At 39.4% G+C, this 20,336-nt stretch overlaps 1 protein-coding gene across 2 annotated transcripts in view; it reads left to right on the plus strand.

Moving 5' to 3' along the window:
* The window catches only part of LOC136858446 (unconventional myosin-IXa), an 842,620-nt gene that overhangs the window by 82,025 nt on the left and 740,259 nt on the right, over window positions 1-20,336 (plus strand). For both annotated transcript variants that reach the window (XM_067137995.2, XM_067137996.2), the window contains exon 6: window positions 13,647-13,973. In XM_067137995.2, the coding sequence (XP_066994096.2) occupies window positions 13,647-13,973 (327 nt within the window). The remainder of the gene's footprint in view (window positions 1-13,646; window positions 13,974-20,336) is intronic.

A 20,336-nucleotide genomic window follows, 5' to 3' on the forward strand; every position in this document is an offset into this window, starting at 1 on the left:
TAGACGAGCAAATACAAAGTATGCTATCAGATGGTGTGATAGAGCCATCATGTAGTCAGAACTCTAATCCTCTTATTATTGTCCCTAAAAATGATGATTGTGTGAGGCTGTGCATCGATGGGCGCGAGATGAATAAGAGGATACGGGGGGATCAATTAAAGTCTCAGACGATTGAGGAGCTCATTCAGAGTTTTCATGGGAAAAGCAGGTTCTCTACGGTTGATATCAGGAGTAGTTTCTGGCAGATACCATTGAGAAAGGAAGATAGGCATCTCACTGCTTTCAGTCATAGGTATAATTTATACCAGTTCACTCGAGTACCGTATGGGACAAAAACCTCCTCCTCGGCGTTGATTAGAGCAGTAAATATTGCTTTAGGTCGGGACACTGGTGAGTTTGCCACGGTTTATATCGATGACCTTGTAATAGGCTCCAGCACATTTGAAGAGCACTAAGACCATTTGGAGAGGGTTTTTGTGAAGCTCGAACACGCTGGATTTACTCTTAAACTCTCAAAATGTCGTTGCGAGGCGTGTGGTCACATTTTTGGGACACCGTGTGTCTGCAGCGGGAGTAACGCCTGAGAGTACGAGAATCGAGAAAATCTTGAATACCAGTACCCCAAGAAATATCAAGGAACTTAGGTCTTACATTGGGGTATGCAATTTTTTTAGACGGTTCGTACTGAGATACGCTTATTTACTTGAGCCGTTCAGGGAACTCTTGAAAATCGGCAGTAAATGGAAATGGACTGTAAATCATGATACTGCATTAAGGGAGCTAAAAGAAGGATTCAGGCAGGCTGTTGTACTCAAGTACCCTACGGAGAATGGGAAATTTGTTTTACTAACTGATTCATCGCTGTGTGGAGTGGCAGGAGCCCTATGTCAAGAAGACAAAGATGGAAATTTAGGAATTATATCCTTAGCGTCTAGAGGGTTGAGTGCATGTGAGAAGAGAGATTCTATTACTGAACTGGAATTTCTGAGTATTGTGTATTCGCTTAGCAAGTTTAGGATGTATGTGCTGGGCACTAAATTTGAAATAAGGACGGACCATCATGCTTTATCCTTTATTTCTACTTGTAAGTTATCTTCAAATAGAGTTAGTAGGTGGATACTGGCTTTACAGGAATATGACTTTACGGTGTCTCATATTAAAGGAAAGAACAATGTCCTTGCCGATCTTCTGTCCAGAGATCAGAACTTGTGTAAAGGAGAGATCCTTAAGCCACAGGAAGGCATATTAGTCTGCTCTGAAAAGATTGCGTAACTTGTTAGTAGAGCAATCAAAAGACGATGGATATCAGGAACCATTGTCTGTACTTCTGGAAAGTGAGCAAGCTACGGTGACACGCGGTCGACACACGTATAAATTAGTCAGCGGGTTTTTAGCTAGACAGTGTAGCGAAGACAAATGGGCAATGTGTGTACCCAAATCGCTCCGTGTTCTATTGGTATGGTTTATCCACTGTGAATTAGGGCATTACGGTGCAAGTAAAGTTCTATATGAGATCCAGCAGAACTTTATCTGGGACAAGATGGGAAGAGAAATCAGGAAAATTCTGGCCACTTGTGACTTGTGTCAGCGGAGCAAAATTCCGAACCGCTACCTGGAGGGGCCACGTCATACGGTAGTTTCTAAAACAACGGGAGACTTGGTATGTGTGGATTTATTTGGGCCCCTTGTTAAAGGACAATTCGGCTTTCAGTACGTTTTTGTCATGATTGATGCGTTCTCGAAGTTGGTCAGATTGTACGCTATGAGGAAAGCAACAGGAAAAGCTTGTAGCCGTATAATCCAGGAGAAGTACATACCTGAACTTGGTACTCCTTGTCGCATACTTTCTGATGGCGGACCACAGTTTACTTAGAGAAAATGGAAGTCGGTTATGAAAGATTTAGGAATTACTCATGTTCAGTCATCTGTTAGAAATCCTCAAGGTAACATGAGTGAACGGGTCATGCGTGAATTAGGCCGTATATTTAGAGCTCTGGTACATGAAAAGCATTCTGCCTGGGTGGCGCAACTATCGCTCATCGAGATATGGATTAATGCTGTCCATCACGATAGTACCAGACTCACACCTCTACAGGTTCATTTCGGTAGGAAACCCCAGAATGAACTGGTGAGGGTATTAGGCATTACTGAGGAACCTCAGTGGGACGCTGAATTTTACGTGAGACTGGCCAGGGAAAATATCGTAAAATCTGGCGAGGCTCGTAAGAAACAGCAGAAACGCAGGGTATTGGATGAGTTTGAAGTAGGTGACCTTGTGCTTTTAACAGTACCCATGCAGTCGTGCAGTGAGGAAAAAGTCATCAAGAAGTTCTTTCTTTTCTATCAGGGGCCGTACAGTATCCATAAGAGGTTGGGACCTTGTGCCTGTAAACTAGCTGACGGGGAAAATGTTTTACTTGTGTCCTACAACATTCGTAGTTTGCGGAGGCTTGTGACAAACGAAGGCGAGCATATTGAATGTAGATAACGGGAAGTCAGCCTGGTTACTGTGTCAAGGTGTTAGTGTGTTTGTGTATCAGCTGTGTATATGTAAGAAGTGGATTTTCCGGAGTATGTCCGTAGACAGATGGGGGGCGTGGTGTGCTGTCTGTAGTGAGCTCACTGTACTGCTGCGCGCGAGTCATGTCAATCGGCGCATATGTGATGTCATGTTTTTTGTTTTTGTTTTTGTAAATGTAAAAGAATTCAGACTTGCCCAATAGGAATACCTACGTAAAAAAGTTTGTTTTTGTAAAATAAAGTATCGCAGGCGAATATGTGCCATGAGAGGACTTGCGGTAGCACGGTTACATGTTCCAACGGCGTGTGGGTGAACGTGTGTAACAGTGCTTGTAGGGTCATGTGAGAGGATACACTTGGTATTGGATGACACCAGGTGAAATGATGCTCTCACATATTGAATAGCGTGTGGTTGCGCTATATGTTTTTGGTGCCATTTTAATCTGGTGAAGACAGTCTTAAAACTGATGAACGCTTCAGTGTGCAGAAATCAGAAAAGATGTTGTATAGTAGTATTTTTAGGTATTGTTTTTGTAATTGTGTAATGTGTGAATTTTGATGGAAGGTGAAGGACAGTTGAACACTCGATAGCGTGGAGGCTGAGATATATGTATACATAGTTGGCATGTTAAAGTCGAGAGGAGTGTAAATTTGACAAGCTGTGAATGATGATTCGATGCATGACAAACTTGTATATTTTCTGTGTTATATATAAATATGTTGTGAGTGGTTCCGACACTACGTGTTACGCATGTCAGAATCAGGGGGGCGAATGTAATAATCGTGGTCGCCACGACATTCACATAATTTGATTGCCCACCCGAAATAATTGTATATATATGTATCATGTATCATATGTAATTTTATTCATTATTAACGTCCATCATCATCATTTATGTAATTGTATGTAAGAACGAGATATAATTTTTAATTGTAATATATTAGAATATTCCATGGTAATGTCAAAACAGGTCTTGCGCTAACGGGCTACTTGGTGTTTCGCAATAGTCCAGGAAGGTTAATTTTGGATGGTTCTTGGAAACGTACGCAACAGCAAGAGGAAGCTACCTAATTTCGTTGTTGCGACGCTAAATTACCCCATATCACGTGCTCCTATCAGGGGGGCTTTTTCTGTCAAGGACAGACACTTCATCTATATATCGAGAGTGTAGTGACGTATATCGGCTCTCATTGGAACGAGATGTCATGTGACACCAAGGGAGGAAGTGAGAATCTGAAGAGGATTTATATAGATCTACACGGCGTGGTGAAGATCATTCCTCTTCATTTTGTATTCTGCATTCTGCATCCGACTCTGCTATTTGGGTGCATCGCTTACGATGTGCTTATACTCAACATTTCTTATTGGCTCTGTGAGACTTACGCAGATTATTTAGAAAGACAAGTTCGTATAATATAGAAGGACTGGATGTTTTCCGTTCTCTCTATTCAATTAATTCCGATGTGGAATTTCACATTGTAAGGCTGGTACTATGTTTTGGTACTCAGCAAAATAGGGAGTGATAGATTCAGGGTGGAATCCATTCCATGAAGCAGATGACGAGGATGATGCTGTTGGAAGAGGGACGACAACTATCAACCACGAAAGCAGACTACGAGAAGATCAACTCCGGTGAGCATTAGTAATCCCTGTTAACGCAAGTCCGCGCGTGTAGTAATGAATTGTAATCTGTCAGTAATTTTTAATTTTGGTAAAAACTTGGTTTTACGTAATTTCATCTTTTTTAAAATAAAACTTTTTTTAATGTCGTTAAATAATTGACTTTTTAATAGGTTCCCTATGTTTTCCCACATGGTATTTGATGGTTAGTATCCGTATACCTCATGACCGAGATAGTCTCATTAAATTATGTTTAGTACTTTTTATATCTAAATTCGGTTTCAAATTACATTTAATTTCGAAGCCTGGCGTCCAGCGTGCAAATGTTTTTAATTATCTATATCGAGTGTTTGATCCGTTACAATACTATTGTTTTGAAATGTAAAGGCAGTTTCGAATTATAAGTCTGAATTTCGGTAATGGGGCCGACATTGTACTTCGAATTACGAATTATCCGTATTTCGAATTAAACAATTTAAATAACATGCAAAACTGTATCTCATGTTTCCGGGAATGAGAGCTTCTTCGAATTAGGCGGGATTTTGAATTAACCGATTTCGAATTATCAAGGTTCTACTGTATATATTTTTTAGACAATATTGTAAAATTGTACTACAATAGTTTTAACTTGGTTTTGTAACATTCACATCAAACTTTTTAATCATGATATTGAAAATAACTTTTAACATCACAACGTCTCATTCCAATTTCATATGACCAATAATTGTAAACAGTCTTAATTGTAATTTTTTTTTAAGGTTATCCATTGTGCTGATGATGCCCATTAAGAAGTGCGAAACATGTTCACGATCTTTCTATTTTTTATAACTATTTATCCACAAAATGTGGTATTGTAAGTATTGACTAGGTTAACATTAAACAAATATTTTGTAAATTGTAAGTTATGATGCACGAACAGCTGTGCGAGAGAATGTTCTCGTTCTCACTGCACTGCGTGAGGGAGACCGCATGAGTGGAGCAAGGTCAAGTGACGTCAGCACTGCCTGTAGCTTACCTCCCCTTAGAATTCTCTCGAAACTATTTTTTAGCTTTCAACGATTGGATCAATAAACATGAGACCAACACTAAATTGTAGCCCATATTTTAAAAGCACAGCCCTACAAATTTGAGATTAATCCGTCCAGTGGTTTCCAAGATATAACAAGTCGAAGTTTGGGAAGTGTTATCACCCCTTTATCACCTGACTCAGAGTGCTACTTGCAGCAGGATATAAACAGGTCAACAAACCGAGCGTATAGCCAGTGTCTTGAACTCTACGATTATGACAGAACGAATAACGACTGCTACACGTAGCAGAATAACGACTGCCAGATCATCTCAAACAACCAGCAAGGCTAGTCACCTCTCTGTCAACACTAGGGTCTTCAACATCCATCACATTGCAAATTCTAGAATTCTCTTTCTTGCTGAGTGAGTTATTGTCCATGTTTCACTTCCATATAATGCCATGCTCCATACGGAAGTCCTCAAAAAATCTTTCTAATCCATATATCAGTGTTTGAAGTGAGCTAATTTCTTTCCTTAAGAAAGGTCATCCATGCTTGTGCTAATCTGCATTTTATGTCGTCCTTACTTGTGCCGTTGTTAGTTATTTTACTACCCAACTAACAATATTCATCTATTTCCTAATCTAATATTTCCTGAATCACCTGACTTTGTTCGACTGCACTCGATCACCTTTGTTTTGGACTTATTTATTTTCATCTTGTACACCTTCCCCAACACTTTCCAAACCATTCAGCAATTTCTCCAGATCTTCTGAATTCTCAGATAAAATAACATCTTAGGCAAATCTCAGGGTTTAGATTTCCTGTCCTTGGATTATGATTCCCTTTCCAATTTCCTCTTTGATTTCCTTTACTACCTGTTCTATATAAACATTGGAAAGGAGGGGGGTCAAACTGCAGCCTTGCCTCACTCATTTCTGGATTGCTGCTTCTTTTTCAAAACCCTCGATTCTTCTCACTGCTGGCTGATGTTTGTGCAGATTGTAGATAATTCTTAGTTCCCGGTATCTGACCCTGATCACCTTCAGAATCTCAAATACCTCGGTCTAAGCAACATTATCAAATGCCTTTTTTAACCCTCTTAGTGCCAGGCCCGGTTGCTCACAGTATGCCGAGAGTGGCAGACAGGTTAGAGAATTTTGCAGGTTCTCACTCTCTGGACTATATAGTTCACAAATATTATAACTATGACTTGAAATTTTTAATAAATGTTAACAAGAAGACATTCGCACTGCTGAACTAAATTACAGCACTAAAATGCTCTTGGGTATTTTGAAAAAAAATATTTTCCAAACAATTTCAAAACACCAAAAATTAAAAATCAGAAACAAAACAGAATAAAACAAAAATTCAACTCAACGGTAAATATTGATGACTTCTTTGAAATGTCCTATTTTAGGTGAATAAACATGTAGAGTTTTACATTTTTATCTTCAATAGTTTAACAGTTATGTACAATGGTATTGTGATATACAATTGGCATGTTCAACAATGGGATCGAACCTGGCACATGGGTTGTAGTCACAGTGACCAGATGGTGATACATTATCATTGTTCACAAGATGAAAGAATCTCAAGATCAGTTGGAACCTGTTTCATGAGAACATATTTCCAAACCACGGAATATAACGGGAGGTTTTGACCCAATAAGAAAATATGCTCGGCCTTGTAGTTATACCCATTTCCAACAAAACAGCAATGAAAGCCTTCATTTCAGTCAATGTAACTGGGCGCCACTGCTGTGCTCTGGCATATGGTGACAAGACATGATTTCTCATATCTGCTTGTCTCTGTAGTTATGAGATTCTATAATTGAGCCGTGAAAAATAAAATAAAAATACGCTATAGGTTTGCGTCTGACGAAGGGGCGTGTCTCGGGCTAGGAGTATCATAATAATCAGGTTAGAGTTTGTATTTTGCATCCTGACCTAATTGAATTTCACGAAAAACAGGAAATTGGATATTGTTACAGCCATCATCATCAGTACACTCACTCAGATGGTCATTACCACTTTCAATGTTTATATTCGGACAATGAGCACATGGTTGAGTGTTTACAGAAAACTCGCCGTTATCAGTCCCAATAACACTTTCACATTACCCTTGCTCACTTGTTGGAGGAATGAATTCCTCATTAGAGTTTTCATCATCCTTTTCGTCACTAAAAAGTATTAAGATATACAACCAATTCGTCATCGTTAACAAAATAACTTCTCCCGCTAGTCGCCATTTTACTCACGCGGCATGGAGATCATACATCGTAGATGAACACGGACTTTGGAAATTCAATGCATGATAGCGAATGAATTTACACATTATCTAGCGGCGTAGTTAAAATCTAATGACAATTATCTATGGACTTGACACATAAGATGTTGCAATCTGATTGCCCAAGTTGTACTAACTTGTATAGAATTGCGCGCTATCCAAACAACGATATATTGTGGTTGGCACTTTACGCGTATATACGAAACAACGATATATCGTTGTCTGGCTGTCTATGGGTTAAATCTATGAACGCTATGTATGTGGGGTTGTCCTTCTTAATTTGATCATCTAAGATCGGACGTGAAGTCGGGATTGCTTCACGTGTTCCAACGTTACTTCTGAAGCCGAATTGATCTTCTCCCAGCTCAGTTTCAACTTACCGTATAATCCCGAATACCACCCGCACTTCTTTCCCCAAAATATTGGTTCTAAATCTTGGGTGCGGGTCGTATTCAAGCCGCTCATTCTTGTAAATATTTACTTTATTTATATGGAGTATTGAAATACTCAATATACCACAAGTTAAATGGGCATTCAGGTCATATTGTGTTTTAGTTGCATTCTAGAAAACAAGATCGATTTTTTTCTCAATACGGTTACAGTGGCATGTAAACGAAAAATGTAAGGTAATGAAATACGGTAAATCAAAGAACATGGGTAAATATGAAAGCCGCTGCTGCGGATGCTCGATCGTCATTTTCACAAGTGTTGCTGGCATGCTGGGTGGGCAAATAGCTGATCTCGTGGGATATCGTACTTTGTGAGAGTTGAGACTGTTGGTTACAGAAGTCTACCTCGCTCACATTCGAGTTCCGTATCTGTCCTGTGAAAGTGCTGTCTCGATAGTAAGCGGTGGATTCAAAATGACATCTGCGTTCATTTACTGTGCGTGAGAACCTTAAAGATGTAAGTAAAGCTGAAATATACGGAAATCGTGCCGTTGGCAGAAAGTATGATATTGATGAATTGTGTATTTGTGATTGGCAGAAGAAGAAGGAAAAGCTTCTAAAAAGTAATGGCGATCGCAGAGCGTTCTGCGGGTGGAGTGCAGTGTTTCCGGAAATTGAAGAACGACTCCACAAATTTGTGATAGGAAACATAAGTTAGGATATGGTGTTTCTAGTGAAATGTGTCAATTGGAAGCACTAAGAGATCTCAACAGAACTCAAAACACAGGGTTTTACTGCAAGGCGCGGATGGATGCAAAGGGCCGATTGCAGAAACGATGACTAGTTTTAAGCCTTAGACATCATCTACCTAAACAACGTCTAAATCATTCACGATCTTCCATTGCATAAACAGTGTTCAGTTGATGTTTAACTAGACATCCCTTAAAGTTTCAATTTTGGTTTGAAAATGGAGACAGAAGTATCTTTCATGCAACTCTTTGCTTGTCGCAACCAATGAAATTCGTCGGTGAGCACGCCGAACGTCAATCAGCTGTTTGTCCTCCTACACATTACTCATATATGGCTGAGCATGACCTGCCCACAGATAAGAGTATCGCTTTCGGTGCAAATTAAATCTCATAATATTATCGACACAAGAGACACACTACCGTATGGGGAAGTGTAGCTTTCATTATAGCGTTGTTATAGTGAGTGTAATTTACTCATAAATGCAGTAGCTACGACGAAGGGAAGATGAAGCAATAGTAATGTGTAACCGAGTGTGTTGTACGGGCCATATAGATGTAGCTTGCATTCTGGAGATCGTAGATTCGAAACGTATCATCGGCAGCCGTGAAGATTGTTTTCGGTAGTTTCCCTATTTTTACACCAGGCAAATACTAGGGCTGTTATTATGGCCATGGCACTTCTTCCCCAGTCCTCTTTAAATGATAATCACCACCACTTGCCTTTTCCTGTCTGATAGTTGCCGAAAACCTATGTGATTATATATATATAAATCCCATACAACCTACTTTTTAGTTTTCACAATTATGTGTGTTTACTTGGCAGTAAATATAAGTGAATCTCTCCCGGTTGGTGTATGTGACAGCCCTCAGACGATCGGGACACGTAATTGTGGTATGTATGTAGTCGAAGTGACCTATAATCCCATGGAAATTACCCCATGTATATAATAAAATACAAGAATTGTATTCAAGTTGACAGTTACCGGACTGTCACTTCGTCAGTCTCAAGAAACAAGCCTCTCGTAAAGCGAAACCTTATTTTATGATTATCTCCCCGTGCATGTCAAACGAATTGCTGCGATTTAGCAGCGGGCGACCCACAGAGAGGCCGTCGGACTAACCTTTCTTCCCGGAATCGTCTCAACATGATAATACAAATTACATATTTCATGGTACATAACCTCTGATTGTGATTCACTCTTGTCATTTGAGGTTAAACAGTGCTCTCGGCAGTGTTTAAACATGACCGGTTGAACATCAGTTTTAGACAGTGTCTAAGTGATAAATAACGTCTCTGCAATGTGGCAGCCATACTTAGGCATTGTTTAACCATAGACATCGTCTAAATGCCGTTTCTGCAATCGGCCCAAAGTTTTTATCGGAGAAAGGAATTGTGCATTCGGAGATGTACGTCTATTTCACAACGTCTCCCTTGGGCGCATGAAGAAAAATTAATGGCCTTTCAGCGTCAAATTATTCATTTGGGGAAGCAAAATTTTTATTTGCTGTCGCAGATCGGGAATGCTGACCAGACACCTGCCTATTTTGAAATGCCGTTGGAAAATACAGTGGATACGAAGGGTTCAAAAAGTGTAACCGTCAGAACAGGTGGTTAACGAAAAGCAACGATGCACGATAATGTTGTGTGTATTAGCGGATGGAACCAAACTCCCTCTATATGTGGTTCTGAAAAGGAAACTTGCCGTCCAGTGTTATTGTTAGAACACGAGTCCGGCTGGATGGACAGCGTGTTAGTTGAGGACTGGGTGAAGTGCGTTTGCCAGCGTCACCCAGGAGCTTTGTTACAAAAACGAAACATGCTTGTGTTGGACAGTTACCGAGGACATACAACTGACAGCATAAAAGATATGATGAGGAAAGGAAAAACCAATCTTGCGATAATTCCCAGAGGAGTCTCTTCTATTCTACAGCCGTTGGATGTGTGCGTGAACCAGCCTTTCAAAACTGCAATGAAACAGTTGTACACCGAATGGATGTCTGATGGTGATCAGGCGTTAACACCAACTGGACAAGTGAAGAGGTCTGAAGTGGGACTACTATGCAGCTGGATCAAGACCACATGGGCGCGCATTCCCAACGTCCCTTCCCAAAAGCTGTAAGAAATGTGGAATTTCAAATTCAGTGGAAGGTACTGAGGACAGCTATTTGTTGAAAGATGCCAGCAACAAAGGTTCCTAGGGTGAAACTTCAGATGACGATGGTGAATTGTGAATGATCTGAGTATTGGACCGATTTTATTTACGATTTTTGTGATGATTTTATTAATTGTAAGCTTTTTGAATTTATATTTGTGGTATATTTGAAGAACATTAAATAGGTATGTAAGTTATTTGATTTTTTACTTTTTCCCGTATTTTGCCATCTCAAATTTAGGGTGCGGGTCTTATTCAGTTGTGGATGGTGTTTGGGATTATACGGTATCTTTCCATTCTTCTTTAAATAATAAGTGTTAACATTTTTAAATTTTAGGCCTTAAAAAAGAAATTTGTTTTTTGCAATGTGAAAACACTTTCATGGTGGTTGTGGGGAAATAGAGTTAGGTCAGATTATCTTCCAGCTGGGGCTGATGGAGTGCTCAGGATGCAACGATTTGAAGGGCACGCCAGTCACATTATGGCACTTGGCTGGCTGGGTGACTGCTTTATATGGTCAGTTGAGTTCAAATTCTATCGCGAGCTACTAATGTAGCAGTAGTTTTTACACTTGTCAGCACCGGCTTTCTTGAGAATAGGTACAACGACTTTCTGCTGAAAATTGTATGGCACTTCTCCTGTATTGTTCATCTTACACACTAAATTGAATAACCTCACAATGCTTTTTTCTTGTAAGTAAGTAAGTCAGTCGGTGTTTCAGAGGGAATATCATCAATTCCAGGAGACTTGTTCCTATTAAGGCCTCTCAAAGCTCTGTCGAATTTTGATCTCCAAATTGGGTCTCCCAACTTATCAGCATCACCTTATCGCCACAGATGTAAAAAGGAAAGGGGGATCTAAAAAGGAAGAAATGCTGGATGAGAAAAGAAAACTAGTATATTTTAGGCCTTAAAAAAGAAGTTAGTTTCTTGCAATGCAAAAAAAACTTTCATGGTGGTAGTGGGGAAATACAATTAGGTGAGATTACTTCCAACTGGGGCTGACGGAGTGCTCAGGACACAATGATTTGAAGGGCACGTCAGTCACATTATTGGCACCTGGCTGGCTGGGTGACTGCTTTATATGGTCAGTTGAGTCCAAATTCTGTCGCGAGGTACTAGACCACCCAGCCAGCTCCCGGCCGAAAGATAATCTGACTTCACAGTGTAACAGCTACAATTTCGTTATGCAGCTCTTTCAGCCATCCTGTAGGAGCAGCCAAGATAAGTTATGTTAGATTTTGTCACAAGGCTGTTATAATCAAATGTTACACCTGTCACCCCTGCAGCTGACAAGCTCCTGCTGTCATTGAGGAGTAACTTGGTTATGTAGCCTCACCACAGGTACTTGTCCATCTCCGTTATGTAATGGATAGCACTTTTAGCTGTCATCCTTTGATGCTCGAGTTTGATTCCTGGCACTGTAGAGGTTTAAGATTGGCAGGAGGGCTGGTATGTGGTTAAGAAAGTACATGTAGCTCACCCTATTGGAAGTGTGTCTGAGAAGAGCTGTATTACCTTGAGGAATACAAGGAGACACATTTCTTTGTGGTCTTCAGGCAGTGTGGATAGCGTCAAATTAAAATTCCCGCACATAGTACAGTAGCTGAGGCCTTAACGATTATAAAAAACAAAAACCACAGATACCTGGCCAGTGCATCATTGAAACATGAAGAAATGTGCTCACTGCACCAAGGTCCTTTTATTTTTTTAAAATCTACGTTTGTGTATTTTGTGAGGAAATAGGTTCCCTTTTCAAGAATAATTGTCATTGTTTGATATAGTGCAGTTCAGAACATTGTTTGAAGTGACCTGTTTGATTGGTACATTACATAATGGAATTACGTACAGTAGAAACCTCACTAACTTACAATTAACAGTTCTTGAGTTTGTTGGACTAATACCAATCTTGAGAGAGCATATTACATCTTGCAGAATGATAGTGCATGCTTATGTTAGCTTCTGACGAATTGGTTGCTACTCTCTGCACCATGTAATTTTTATAAATGTCCTGAAACAGTAGGCCTTTAGTAGAGTATTCTGAAATCAAGTGAGTTGGCTACTTTGTATGGGTAGTCATTTACTGTTCGAGCTAGCATATGGGAGACAGTGGGTTTTGAATTACACTTTCGGCAGTCATGAAGGTAGGTCCCATTTTCAGAGGTGGCTATACCTTATTTGAAGTTATGGTACTACATTCTCAATCTTAGCTCATTCCCATCCCACCATCACTGAAAACTGTGTGTGTTAGTGACACTAAACCATACGGAAAAAAAAGAAAAAAGAAAGATCAGGAATTCCTGTCAGGACCACAGTATTAACCTTAAGTACTCCATTTGTATAATTAGGTAAATTCTCAATCTTAGCTCATTCCCATCCCACCATCACTGAAAAGCTGTGTGTGTTAGTGACACTAAACCATAATGTGTTAATGACATTAAACCATACGGAAAGAAAGAAAAAAGAAAGATCAGGAACTCCTGTCAGGATCACAGTATTAACCTTAAGTACTCCATTTGTATAATTAGGCAAATTATATGAATTGCTTAGTTTAGCAGTCATTTTACAAAACGCCTTTAAAGGAAAAATTTAAGAAATAATTAAATGAGCACGAATTCCTCAAAGTAAAAAAAAAAATACATTCATCAAGAATCAGTATGGAAGCACACAATGATCTTACAGGAATAACAGAGTTGATCATTTAATGATGTATTTTGCTTTGTTGTGGGTCAAGTTATCAACCCAGAGGTGGTTGGATTCTCAGATTGCTTTGTTATGAGAACAAACATTCATCTATTGTGAAAAACTGAAATTCATAGAATGTATTATCCCGTTGTCCTCAATATTCAGTTCCTTATGCATTTGGTGTTTTTTTTTTTAAAGACACATAATATTAATCTTGTTGTGCTTTTATTACAGAGTGGTTGCTATACACTTGATAATGTGGATGAGAAGTATGAGTTCACTCGCCTTAAGCAGTCCATGGAGATGGTTGGTTTTACAGCAGAAAAACAACGACGTCTTTTTGCAGTATTATCTGCTGTATTGCTCTTAGGAAATGTTGAATTTCAGCCACGGAAATCAGCCTATCATCACGATGAGGCAGTTGGAGTTCGTAACCTGGAAGTAGTCCTTTTGATATCAGAACTGTTACGTGTTAAACAAGAAACACTTTTAGCTGCATTGACAGCTAAACGTGCAAAGGCTTCGGGGGAGACATTGGTCATCAACTTTAGATTGCCCGAGGTATGCGACATTTACCTTTATTAATTTATGTATTTCTTTGAAAATAGATTACTTCTGGAGTCATTTGAATAAGTATTTAGGTGAAGATGCATACCTGCCAACCCTTCCTATTTACCCGGAAACTTTCCGGTTTTTAACTCGTCTTCCGATTTTCCGATTTATTTTTACTTCTTCCGATTTTTGACTAATATAATCTCTAGTACGGCCAATACTCTTCCCCTAGAATAAAGGATACATTCTTATGTGCTTGTGTAATTTACGAAACCTAATTTTCAAGCGTATTTGATGCTTTATTTCGTGAGTGTTTCGTCCGTCGCCTTCGTGTATCGTGTTTCCCGCTCACCACAGCAGCGTGTGCGCTTTATACAGCTGTGGATTCGGGGCGGCAATCGTCCGGGGGCCTATTCCACAAAAGTATGGTCTTGTACATTACAAGTTACTAGTGTGGGTTCTTGTAATGTATGGAGTTGTACATTTCTGTTCCACAAAAGATTGATAGTCTCTTGTATATTACCAGAGAATTGTTACAAGTTTTACAAGTGACGACATATCAATAAACATACTACGTCATAGCATGAATCAGCTGTTTATCTTCGTATTCCATTCGTTGAATTAGGTTATGCTTGCCTCATTTATCGTAATATCGTATTTTACTGTCAATTATGCAGCAAAGATTGAAAGAACTAATATTCCTGTGAATTTTTTAATGCTACGATGTTATTTTTCGGTTTATTTCTTTGATAGGAAATTACTCCGTTATTATCACCCATTCTGTTCTTCCGCGATCCTCGCGTATGTTCTACGAGAGTCTAACATACCTACCTTGGTCTGTCATTAGGAATCAGATGCCGCTAATAACGATATTCGGCCGCCAAACTTAATTGTTACGAAATTGCAAACTCTGCATGAATTGTTAAAATGATGTCAAGAGAAACAAAGTTATTCATTTTGAAGGAAATAGAAGGTAGGAAAGATATTCGTTTCGGTGGATTCAGCGAGAGTCTGAAAAAACAAGACAAAATAAATGGTTGGATGGAAATATTTGACTTGGGAAAAGCTCATGGAGCTTTTGAGGGGAAAAGTTGGACGTATGTAAGAGATATTCTGCTCATTAATGATTCCAGGAAGGTCCTTCTTGGAATATGTTTTTTTTTTTTTTTTTTCTTTTCAGTATTTTCAGGCCAACAAACAATTTGAGGAAATTTTATATCATTTATTGCAGCTACCACAGACCGAAGATTTTGCCATCCCAAGCATATCTGCAGTACCATGGTACTGACCACCATTTCCTAGCCAATGTAATGTTGTTCGTAAATGTTGTTTAGCAGAGAGAGATTTATTTCTGTTCGTAGGATATTTTAAGCTATGGCCAATATCTATCAAAAATTCTTCCACTATATTGTGCTTAACTAAAACGTTCATTGTATTCAAATACAGTGTTAAACTGGAAGTTTATTCTTTCCCTGTACAGACGATAGTTTTCATTTTCATCACCATCACTATCACTAACTGCTAGACCACATATTTATCAAAATGTATCCAAAATAAGCGTATTTAAATAGCACTAGTACATTTATATATTATTGTCCTTTCACTGGTAGAGAATTCTTCTCAATTCGCTAGTAAGTTACAAGTACTAGTACTTTTGTGGAACACGCCTACAAAAATTCACTAGTAATTTGTAAGTATGGAGTAGTAAAGTACAACTGTAGAAAATTCTTTTGTGGAACAGAAACTCTGGTATTTGTACAAGTTACTAGAGAATTTACTTGTAATGTACAAGACCATACTTTTGTGGAACAGGCCCCGCAAGAGGCTCGCGCGCGCTAACGACTCAGTTAATCGGGACGAAAGAATGAGTTTGTTATTGTGTTGTTCGCGCGCTGTTAACATCGTTTCTGTGCGTAGTTTCGTCGGAGTTGTAGGCCACGTGTTTTTCCTTGCATTTCTATGACCGTTTCTGGTATTTTCTTTTCTCGTTATGGCCAAAAAATATGACAAACGTTATCTCGAAGTGCTCAGAGATGCCTATAAATTTCTGTACATTTTACCGGCTATTGAAGGAAACTACCGTATTTTCCCGCGAACCGTAATCGACGCCCTTGAATAATTTACACATCCCAATATTTTTGGGTCCAAAGTGGAATTCGACGCACCCACAACTTTGAAGATCCATCACTCAGCTCCGGATGCTTTTCGAAATAAAGATGCCAACTACTCAGGTAGCAGGCTTCCTGTTGCGAAAACAGGCAGGAAATCCCACTGCACTAGTTTTACGAGTGTTTCGCGTACGGGACATAATGTGATCTCAAAATTGTTTGTCAGTCCACAGTACTCGATTAATACTGCATCATACGAACTTGCGGTGATCAGTTACGCCGAAACATAGTGAATAGAGCAGCGGGCAGCAATTTTTCAGTGTGCAAATGAAACATGCGCTACCGCGGTAACAGAAGTGCACTTCAAGCGGCCAACAAGTCTCGCAAAGCATTTCGCGGACCAAAAAGCGGCAAGTTTCCGCAAGTAGAGGATTATCTGCTTAACTAGGCTATATGATTTTGTTACGCAATGTTGGATAAGCCGTTTCTCACAAAATGCTGCATTTTAAAGAATGAGAAATAGCCGCGGCACGTGGAATCATTGTCTCGTACCGTATTTGAAGGTTAGCCGAGGCTGAATTAATTTTATGAAGAGAAATGGACTTTCTCTTCGACGAAGAACAACATTATGCCAAAAAGTGACGAATGATTTCAACCATTTTCAGCGCTTTGTGATTGAGAAGCGTAAAGTGAAGGAATATTGTATCTCCCTTATAGGAACCGCAGGTCGGACGCCAATCAGTTTCCATATACCATTAAGTCGAACAATTGAAAAGAAAGGAACGTACAGTGTTATCGCACGCGCTACCGGAAGCAAAAAAACAACGATGTACTGCAATGCTTGCTGTAACAAGCTGATGGCAGAAAGCTTGCAGCTTACATTGTTCTAAAACGAAAAACAATACCTAAAGCAAAATTTCCGCGAGTGATCCACGTTCGTATTCAAGAAAAAAGGTGGATGGACACGTCATTCGTACAAGATTGGATACGAACGGTTTGGGGTAATGTAGCAGGGTCCCTCCATCGATGCCCGGCCCTTCTCGTGGTGGACAGGGTTTTTTTTTTTTTTCCGGTATGTCATTCAGGTCGTATTGTCAGCTCGTAATGGGAAGAATGTTTTCCAGTGTCGGTACTTCAAACCCACGTGTCTAACTTATCTGATGTACCCTATTTGACTTTTCAGAAAAAATCTTACGCCGGAATTTTACGCCAAATGACGATAACTGCAAATGGGTTGAACCAATTGTGTTTGGATTATATTTGATGTACCAGTATCTTTTAAATGTAAATGAATTGTAAATAATTTGTAAATATCCGATTTCCTTGAATCGCATCCGAAGTTTTCGCCTGTATTTTTCGTCAAAAAAGTGCGTTAATTACGCGAGAATATACGGTATTATGCATTTTGTTGCGCGTGTCGGTGTGACAAATATTATTCGTATATTAATGTCATAAATGAGAGTGATTAGGTACATTTTCTTGTAACCATTTTTGTTTTCTTAGTTTAAGATTTTAAATTTAATGGTCAATTCGCATCGTAACTGTAGACAAGTATGCCTTTTATCCTGACCTTTTTTCACGTAGACCTTGGTGGAATATATGTGATGAAATCCAAGAATTAAAAAATCTTCCTATTTTTGGTTTCTAAAAGTTGGCAGGTATGAAGATGGTGGACTGGTAAGTATATGACTGTAGCATGAGCATGTTCCATAGTATCAGTGACAATGTGTCAAATATCTGATGAACTAAAATGTGTCCATAGGGGATCGTCAAATTTTGGAATCCAAGCTGTAGGTAAATTATACCAATAGGAAGGATGATAGGGGATGTTAGGTCATATTATAGTTATTACAAGCTGATGCATTTCAATGTTAAAACTAAAATTATATTCAGAGCAAGAACAGTTAAGCCTATCAATGGCAATTGTCTGTCCATAGTAAACAGACTCAGGATAGAAATACCCTGTCAGAAGTGTAGTTCATTCCAAGTTGTCCAGAGTGGAAGAAAAAAATGTTGAAGACTAAACTATGGAGGACACCTGTGATTTACTCAGTATATAGCTGTCCCCTTTGATAAAAATATTGAGGTGTTTAGCAATTTCTATCACCTCATAAATGATTCTTTGTGTAAAATGTTTCTATACTGTGGACCAAAACTAGTACCTGTTATTATCATTGTAATGTTTTTGTAAACATCAAATAATTTTTAGTATTGAGAAGGTGGAACATTAACAAATATGTATCTATTTTAAGTATAGTCTTAACTCAATACGGAACCTAACCATGAAGTTTATTACTTTGAATAAAACGTTTCTCCTTACAAATGACAGATGTGTCATCCAAAATTATTTGATGGTCATTACGTATGGCATGCTCTGCCACAACGGACATATGGGTGGCAAAGATGTAAGTGCCTGCAGTGTTCCTTAACCCTTGTTGTTACCTATCTACATGTTTGGCCAACATAAATAGATCCACAGGAATGGGGAATCTTGTACACTCATGAACAGTTGAATTAGGGATACCTGGCTAATAGCTTGTAGCAACCCATTCTGCCTTAATGGCTGGCAAAGATTTAAGTGCCTTCATGGCATTGACAGTGCAGTATGGCGTGGACTCCACAAGACCCTGGAAGTGTACTGATCCCTGATTGCTTCACAGCCGCCCACGAAGATTGATTGGGGCTCCTCGGGGGTCAGGCAAGCATCTTAGCATCTGTGGAGTGTTCACTGAACCCGGCGACCATAATTTGAGAGCGATGGCTGGAGCATTGTTTTGTTCCAGCCGGTGAGGGACATTGTCAGAAGTACCAGGGGCAGAGATGCCAACTATTACGGTTCAGTCGTAATATAACGAATTACCCATCTAAGTGTATGGAGTGTTCAAAAGGATACACAAGGAATGCCATTACAGCTTGAAATCTTAGAGTATTATTTTCAGATTTCTCAGTAATAATTTATACCCATTTCCTGTCCCTTGTATGAGAACATTTCGAGTTTTCATGCGCCGAACGCAGGTGTGCTTCCAGTACCAGAAAAATAGGCACCTGTGAAGTGGTATATCTTGCGGAGTTGTTGTCTTTGTTTGTCACATGACCAGACTTCCATGCAAGTATGCAAGTTCTTTTGTCTACCCATTCTCTCTGCTTTTGTCTTTGTTTTGGCGGCAAAGTGGTGACAAACTCAGTTTCATTGTAGATATTGTGTGCGTGACTGTTGAAGTATTTATTGCGATTTTGGTTGCCAAATTTACATATGTTGCTCTTCTAGGATATATGCTAATCGTGTGTTACAAAATGCGAAAGGTTTGAAATAATGAAGCGAGTTCTTGCGCAGGAAAATATGTATGATGACGTTATCGTGATTAGTGACGCTAGTAATAAACTAAAAATAGTTCAAAAATTTAGGGAGGAATACTCAAAAGAATGGCCCTGTTTACTGCGTTCCTCAAAATCTCATTCACACGTATTCTGTAGTGTGTGTAGCCGCGAGTTTTCAGTTGTGCATGGTGAGGAAGAACAAGACTGGAGGAGTTCCGTGCTAATATGAACACCGAACTGTTCAGTGCTCTGTTAGTGCAGAGGATGCACGTGATATCAAAAGGAAAAGCATGTCACCAGTGTACGTTTACCAAACAGCAACTATAAGCTGCTAAGGGAGCAACTACAGTATTTATCAAAAGAAATGATCCTTCAACCTCCACTCAGATGTGTACTGTTGATCACCTGTTACTTTAACAGGTAAGAATCATACACTCTTTATATGCCAGTCTTTGAATATCTGGTTGAATTGTATGGTCTTCATTGATTTTTCAATGATATGTAAGTTGATAAGATTCGAAAAGAAATTCTACAGCTGCCCCCCCCACCCCCACCCGAACGGCTGCACATTACGAATTGCCTTTCTTGAAAGTTGGCATCTCTGCAGGGGTCCCACTTCATCTCATTTGAACAGTCCCATACAAGGATGTCCCCACCACCGCCTTAACTGTACCTTGCTGGCTAGAGGGATCCATTTCGTCATATGGTTGACGATGCACACGTACCAGGCCATCAACGTTACTCAAATAATATGTTCAGGAGACTTCTTTCTATTCTTCGTGTGTCCAGTGATGGTGTTCCTGTGCCCATATCAGTCGTCGTGACTTGTGAGTGGTGTTGAGCAGATTTACCTTCGTGGGATACTTTCTTCTGTACCCTACAGCAAGGAGATGGTTCTGGATGGTATGGCTGCTGACACACCATTGTCCAACATTGAATTCAAGAG

Source organism: Anabrus simplex, chromosome 1, assembly GCF_040414725.1.
Source record: "Anabrus simplex isolate iqAnaSimp1 chromosome 1, ASM4041472v1, whole genome shotgun sequence".
NCBI lineage: Eukaryota > Metazoa > Arthropoda > Insecta > Orthoptera > Tettigoniidae > Anabrus > Anabrus simplex.